This window comes from Hylobates moloch, unplaced genomic scaffold (genome assembly GCF_009828535.3).
Source record: "Hylobates moloch isolate HMO894 unplaced genomic scaffold, HMol_V3 SCAFFOLD_5, whole genome shotgun sequence".
NCBI lineage: Eukaryota > Metazoa > Chordata > Mammalia > Primates > Hylobatidae > Hylobates > Hylobates moloch.
This window is the reverse complement of record NW_026652280.1, coordinates 96971128-96979489: the sequence shown is the minus strand read 5'-3', so window position 1 is coordinate 96979489 and position 8362 is coordinate 96971128. Positions and strand designations below refer to the sequence as shown.

Below are 8362 nucleotides of genomic sequence, written 5' to 3'. Positions count from 1 at the left end.
ATTAGTCATGTTGAACACCATTTCATATACCTTTTGGCCATTTGTTTGTCTTCTTTGGAAAAATATGTCTACTCAGATCCTTTAGCCATTTTAAAATGACGTTGTTTATTTGTATTTCTATAGGGCGATATGAGTTCCTTATGTATTTTGGATATTAACCCTTTATCAGATGTATGGATTACAAATATTTGTTCTCCTTCTGTAGGTTGCCTTTTCATCTTGTTGAATATTTCTTTTTCTGTGTCCTTAACAAATTAAGGATAGAGGAAATGTACCTTAGTGCAATATAGGTCATACATGGCAAGCTCACAGCTAACATTACACTCCATAATAAAAAGCTTTTCTTCTAAGATCTGGAACAAGACAAGGTTGTCCACTCTCATCAGTTCTACTCAACATAGTGCTGAAAGTCTTAGCCAGAGCAATTAGGGAAGGAAAAGAAATAAAAGTCATCCAAATCAGAAATAAAGAAGTAAAATTATTTCTGTTTGAAAATTACATAGTATTATATCTAGAAAATAAAATCTTCACAAGAAAACTATTAATATCAAAAAATGAATTCAGGAAAGTTGCAAGGTACAAAATTGACATATCTAAGTCATTCTACCAAAAAGACCCGTGAACTTGTATGTTCATTGCCATGCTATTCACAATAGCAAAGACATGGACTAAACCTAGATGTCTATCAGTGTTGAACTGGATAAAGAAAACGTGGTACATATACACCATAGAATGCTATGCAGCCACAAATAGAAGGAAATAATATCCTTTGCATGATAGATGTCCTTTGCAACAACATAGATGCAGCTAGAGGTCATAATCCTAAGCAAATTAATTTAGGAACAGAAAACCAAATACTGCATGTTCTCACTTATAAGTGGGAGCTAAAATATTGAACACACATGGACATAACATGGAACAATATTCACTGAAAACTACATATCCAAACATGGGAACAATATTCACTGTAAACTACTAGAGGAGGAAGTGAAAAAGGGGGTCATGAGTTTAAAAACTTCCTATTGATTACTATGCTCACTAGCTGGGTGATGGGATCTGTACTCTAAAGCTCAGCATCACACAGTATACTTGTGTAACAAACCTGCACATGTACTACCTTTTTCTAAAATTAAGAAAAAAGAAATGTTAAAAATAAGTTACATTTCTATATATTAACAGCAAACTATCTGAGAAAAAATTAAAAATGCCATAAAAAGAATACAATATTTAAAAATAAATTTAAGGAGATTAAAAATCTATAAACTGAAATCTATAAAACATTGACAGAAAAAATTGAAGAAGAAAAACAAATGGAAAGACATCCTATGCTCATGGACTGGAAGAATTAATATTGTCAAAATGTCTATATTACTCAAAGTGATCCACAGATCTAATGAAACTGTTATCAAAATTCCAATGGCATTTTTCACAGAAATAGAAAAAGAATTCTAAAATTTATATGGAACCAGAAAAAGATTCTAAGTAGCTAAAGAAATCTTGAGCAAAAAGAACAAAGCTGGAAGAATCACTCTTCCTGATTTCCATTTATATTATAAAGCTATAGTAGTCAAAACTGTGTGGTACTGTCATAAAAGCAGACATATTTATCACTGAAACACAATAGAAAGCCCATAAATAAATCCAGGCATCTATGGTTAATTGATCTTTGTCAAGGGTGTGAAGAATACACAATGGGGAAAGGGCAGTCTCTTCAACAAACGGTGCTAGGAATATGAGATCTCCACATGCAAAATAATGAAAACCGACTTTTATGCTATACACAAAAAGTCAACTCAAAATTGATTAAAGGCTTAAATGTCAGACTTAATTAAGGGCATAAACTGTAAAACTTCTAGAAGAAAAGACAGGGAAAAGTTCCATGACATTGGCTATGGCAGTGGTGTTTTGTATACGATACCAAAAGTAAAGACAATGAAAGCAAAAATAAGAAACTGGGACTACATCAAACTCAATGGTTTCTGAGCAGCAAAGAAAACAATCAGCAGTGGGGTGCGGTGGCTCACACCTGTAATCCCAGCACTTTGGGAGGCCGAGGTGGGTGGATCACCTGAGGTCAGGAGTTCAAGACCATCCAGGCCAACATGGTGAAACCTGGTCTCTACTAAAAATACAAAAAATAGCTTGGTGTGGTGTCAGGCACCTGTAATCCCAGTTATTTGGGAGGCTGAGGCAGGAGAATCACTTGAACCTAGGAGGAGGAAGTTGCTATGAACTGAGATTGCACCATTGCACTCCAGTCTGGGCATCAAGAGTGAAACTCCATCTTCAAACAAAAAAAGAGAAGAAAACAATCAGAATATTATTAGGTAATTTCTATGTTACAAACAAACTACTACTCTTTTGTGTGTTTTCCTTATATTAAGAAATAACTAATAAAATATTGAATAGAAGCAGAGATAATGGACACTATTGTCTCATTGCTGATATTAATGGAAAAATTTCCTCTATTTCATCATTAAGTTTATTTATTATAGATTTTCAAAGATACTCTCAAATTAAGACAGTTCTACTATTTTCAGTTTTATGTTTTCTCAATTATATTTGCATGTTTAAATTAGAGATTTTTTCTGCATCCATTGATACAATAATATTCTGTATATTCACATATAGAATTTATAATCTGTACCTATCCGCTGTATGGCCTATCATCCATCTATCTATTCGTGCATATAGCAATCATCAAAAAGTCTATCAATCTATTTTTCTTTTTTTTGTTTTATATATATGGTAACTTTAACATGTAAAATATATTAAGCCAAGCCACAGCTGGATAAAACCTACTTTTTCACATCAATGAATTCAATCTGACCTGTTTTGTTTTGTTTTGTTTTTGAGACAGCGTCTCTATCACCCAGGCTGGAATGCAGTGGTGCCTTCTCGGCTCACTGCGCCTCGACCTCCTGGAACCATGTGATCCTTCCTCCTCATTGCCCCCCAGTAGCTGAGATTACATGCATGTGCCACCACGTTCTTTCTACAGACAGGGTTTCACCATGTTGCCCAACCTGGTCTCAAACTCCTGGGCTCAAGTGATCCACCCACCTCCGCCTTCCAACATGCTGAGATTTCAGGCGTGAGCCATGGCACCTGGCCCAATCTGACCTCTTCAACTTAACCTACAAAAGCCCTTCCGAATAGGTTTACATTTTCTGCCTTAACTTTATTAACTTCTGTCACTCCAGAGGTCTATTTTCAGGCACAAGAGACACTTAAATTTACTCATCTAGGCAATGAGCTCTTTCTTTGCATCTGTGTACACAATGCAAAGTGCCTGCAACACTCTTTAACTTCTTAGGTTTTACTTGTTTTTCAAGTTTAAATTTAAATGTCACTTATTCTGAGAAGTCTTTCTCGATTCTCCACAATTCAGTTAGGTCCTTATGCTATATTCAGCCTCTGCATCACAGTTAATTATTTATTACACTGCACTGTAATTGTCTCTTTGTCTGCAATATTTTTCCTTTCTTTGTCTTATTTACTCTCACTGTGCCTAGTGAGTGATACATGCCAAGTAGGTAATTGTTAGATAAATAAATGAAGAAGAACATAGACTATATTAAAACATAGAATAAGTATTTTCTGTCTTTTTTAGAGATGGATCATATGGTGTTGCCCAGGCTGGCCTTGAACTTCTGGGCTCAAGCAACCTTTCCTGTCTGAGCCTCTGGAGTAACTGGAAAAACAGGCACAGGACACCCTACCTGCTTTAGAATAAGTCTTCAATCACTATTAAATTAAATCAATATTAAAAGAACCATTAAATATGCAGAAAAAAGTCCATTCAGTTTTGTGATAATTTTTATCTACAGATAAATTAGAGAACCTTGGATTACCCAACATTTATTTTCATTAATTAATTTAAAAATGATTTTGAAAGCCTAGTATATGCCAGGTGTAGCTCTTCATTAATATCACCATCACCATCATGGTCATCCTCAAATGCAAATTCACTACCAGTTGTGTTATTCTCTGAAAAAAATGGCAAGCCATCTAAGGATTCAGCATTTAAAACAAGTTTATGAACACTCTCACATCTGTAGCAAACAAAGAAGTATATATATCATATGCAAATCAGAGGGAAGTACATTTTACAGATGTCATGAAGCTGAAAGTTGCCTCTCACTCTCTTCAGCTTAATCTTTCGTATAGTAGAAGCAATCACAGAAACCCCAAACTACTCTCAACAATGGGTGGTGTCAACTTTATCTCAACAAACAAAGCTCAAATCCTTGAATAAAAAACAATCTAAAATAAATGATCATGTTCTAATTTAGCTATCTTAATCAAAGAAATGTCCTAAGGAGGTTTTAATAATCATATTCCGATAAACTAGGAATACATTAGCAACTCAGTTTTATCCTTGGGACACTCATTGCCAAACTGTTGGGTGTGGCATGTAAAAAATGCTACAGGTAGCATTTTTTTCCAGGTAGTAAAAAAAAAAAAAATCATGCCAGCATTTAGTAAATTCAACTAAGGCTTCTATCACTCTTTCATTTATTTGTTTTTGTTTTCTCCCTTCTTTCAATCCTAGCTTTTTTTCTTCTTCCTTCTCCTTATATTCTGCATTCTAATGTCTTTCTTTATCTCTCAACATTACATATAGCATACAAATAATAATTAAAATATATCAAATACATATGTTTCAAACCATGTGCTAAATACTCTAAGGAATTTCCCCATCTAATTCTTACAGCAACCCTATTTTGATCATTTTCAATGTATAGTGTTTAAGTTATTGTTTCATACTTACAAGTATGTGAAGAAACCTCCTTCTAAATCCACATAATCTATTTCCCAGGCAAGAGTTATTAAACTGCATGTTGCTCAAGTGAAAAGCTAAGGAATGAAATTTTTTGATATTAACATAATTCCACTGTTTTACTGAAACACACCTTTAGCAAAAGCCACAGTAAACCCATTCAAATGTATATGATGCACCTATATTGGGTGACTAAAATTTGACCCTTTCTTTCAGTGAGGCATGAGGAAAAGAAGGGACTATGCTTTACTCTTCATTGTACTCGCTACAGTGCTTGCTTCAATGCCTTGAGTATGGTAGCAGATGCATAAACAGTGCAGGGCTCTTGAATGGTCAACTTAGTTTTACACTTTATCTGTCATAGAGTCTAACCCTAGATTATAGAATAAAGAAAGGAATATGAAAGAGAAGTAAAAAGAGAGGTAATTTTTCAATACCTTCTATCAGGCAAGCATGGAATTGTTTTACATCTATTAATTTAACTAGATTTTGCGATGGCCCACTGAGGTATTAAAGGTCCTTTGTTACATAATAAATAACTAACAATAAAAGAAGTTAAACCTGGCACAAGGCTCTTAGCTGGAAAATGATCCAAATAAAGATTAAAATCCAAGTCTTTGTGACTCCAAAGTCTGTGTTTTCTATTCTATCATCGACCTCTTAGAACTTTAACACCATCCCCCTCATTTTTCCAGAAGCAAATTTATGTTTATTATTTAGAAATAATTTACTGTATATATTTCTTTTTAAACATATATATAATATATGTGTGTATATATATACATATGTAGATCAGGGGATACAGAAGAATCAGGAGACATGAATAGTGACATACCTCAATTTAAAGATATCTGAAGTAATTTATCTTTATTTTTGCAAGTTATTTCTATTCTTTGTATTACTATGTGCATAGAAGGTTTGTACTGTAAAGTCAAATGTGAGCTCATCTCATTGAATATTGTCATTTTATGGAAGAAGAAAATGAGGCTCAAAAAGATTAAACCATTTGCTTTAACCCATTTCCTGTTTGCCCCGAGAATTCCCTAATGGCACAGAACTGCACTTTTTTTTTTCCTAAGTGGGAAATGGGTTAAACTTTATATAAATATACACACACATGTATATATATACATTCATATATATATACACACATATGTAGGTATGTGTATGTATATATAAGTTTAATAAAGAAATAACTGCAGTAAAATAATTTCTAGAAAATACTGTTTCTTTCACTGTAAAAGGAGTATCAACAATCCAGGAACTCTCAAAAAGATAATGCAGCATTTGTAGTTTTGATCTGACAAAGCAAACACTTGTAATGCATCAAAACAATGTAGTTTGTGTTACTGAAAGTTTCCATGTTCACATAATTTTCTCGAGACAAATTGGTATAACTTTTGCACTGGATATAGGCTAACACGAAAAAAAATTTTTGATATAAACAATCAAGGTCACCTAAAGTCCTTATTTCTTTTCTTTTCTCTCTCTCTCTCTTTTTTTTGTCAAGGAGTCTTAAGAAAAGTACAAATCTGTTTATAGATCTGAAGTGCTATCTAGGAAACTTTCATGAATGTAATTTACTGCCGTATCGGCCCACTCATACAGTTTTGGAATATGAGCATCTACTCAGAACCTTTCTCAGGGCCATCTTTACTTCTTTATTTCTCAGTGTATAGACAAGGGGGTTGAGTAGTGGGGTAATCACAGTATAAGTCACTGCCACAAGCCGGTCCTTATCTGAAGAGTACAGGGATGTGGGCCTCAAGTAGATAAAGGAAGCACAAGCATAGTGGACGATGACCACTGTGAGGTGGGAAGCACAGGTGGCGAAGGCTTTGCACTGTCCTTCCACCGAGGAGATCTTGAGGATGGTGGAAACTATGAAGACGTAGGAGATGAATATCAACACAAGGGGAACCAGCAATACCAGAATGCTGAGGGAAAAGATAACCATCTGCTTCAGGTTGGTGTCTGTGCAGCCCAGTTTTATGACAGGGGAAATGTCACAGAAAAAGTGGTTGATCCGATTGGAGGCACAGAAGGGCACACTGAACACCAGGATATTGACAATCACAGAGATCAGGAAGCCACAAAAGCTGGAGGCTAGAACCAGCTGCACGCAGGTGGCTTGGCTGACAATGAGTGTGTAGTTAAGAGGGTTGCAGATGGCAACATAGCGATCATAGCTCATCACAGCAATGAGAAAACAGTTGGTACAAGCCAAGCCCACAAATAAATAGAGCTGGACCACACACCCAGAGAAAGAAATAGTTGGAATTCTGGATAGCAGGTTGGTAAGCATTTTGGGTACAATGACCAAGGTGTAGCAGGTTTCAGAGCATGAAAGGACAAAGAGGAAGAAATACATAGGAGTGTGCAAAGCCCTGACCAGGCGAATGACCATCATGATGGTGGTGTTGGCCATCAGAGTAGTCAGGTAGACTAATAGGAAGATAAAGAAGAGAAGGATCTGCAGATCCCCCAGGTTTGAGAAGCCTATAAGGATGAACTCGGTGATCATGCTCTGGTTCTGTCTTTTCATTGGTCAGTGTAACTAGACTTAGGTAACCTGAAATTGAGAAGAGAGAGAATTTGATAAAAGCGAAATGACCCTAGAGATACTCAGTTCACATTTCTGTAAAAAGCTGATAATACTGGTCTGAAAAAATACATAACACACATCAAGTACATAGATCAGAGTATAGGGAAGGATCAAGGGACATGAATAGTGACATACCCCAATTCAAAGATATCTGAAATTATTTATTTTTATTTTTGTAAGTTATTTCCATTTTCTGTATTCCTATGTGCCTAGAAAGTTCATACCATAAAATCAAAATGTGATTTAGAACTTATCTCATTAAATACTCTCATTTTATGGAAGAAGAAAATTAGGCTCAATAAGATTAAACCATTTGCTTACCCACATGACAGTGACAGTCCTTAAAAATCACCTATCTTTGCTAACACCTTATAAAAATCTGATTCAGAAAAACAAGCAAAACAAGTAAAAAGTGATGTACCCAGTCTCTCATATACATAAATCAAATAATTCTTGTTCAGATGTAGGGAACTATTTTAATCTACTTAAAAGTATTCAGATTCTATTTACCCATGATCAATTGTGAAGACTTTGGGATAGTTCACATATTGGGGTTTCCCTTGTCATCAGTGCATGGGAATCTGAGATTAAGAACCTAATTAAAGCTCGAATTAACCTGAGAGCATTATGACGCTTGGGCTGAGATCTCCACTCTTCTGGCCTATGCCTCAATTTCCATTGCCTCCACAATGTTCTAAGAAGAACTTTCATCATTATCTGTGAGAAGATCTGTGGTTTGACTGGGAGATCAAATAAATGCTAAAACCTTCATATCAGACTTAGACAATCAGATTGTTTTTATTTTGGAAAAAAGATCAGAAATCTTCTAACTCAACCTGCATACAATTCTGTGAACCTCTTTATAGCAATGTAAGAAGTATTGTCCAACCTCCATAGTCAAGGACAAATTTTAAGAAGTCACTGACTTCCAGGGATAGCATTAGGAGATATACCTAATGTTAAATGATGAGTTA

The 8362-nt window shown here is 35.1% G+C and overlaps 1 protein-coding gene across 1 annotated transcript; it reads right to left on the bottom strand.

Moving 5' to 3' along the window:
• Nucleotides 1-6383: 6383 nt before the first annotated feature.
• Nucleotides 6384-7328, bottom strand: LOC116468292 (olfactory receptor 10T2-like). The gene has a single exon (XM_032151906.1). It carries the CDS (start codon nucleotides 7326-7328, stop codon nucleotides 6384-6386), a length of 945 nt encoding a protein of 314 aa, XP_032007797.1.
• Between the last annotated feature and the right edge of the window lie 1034 nt (nucleotides 7329-8362).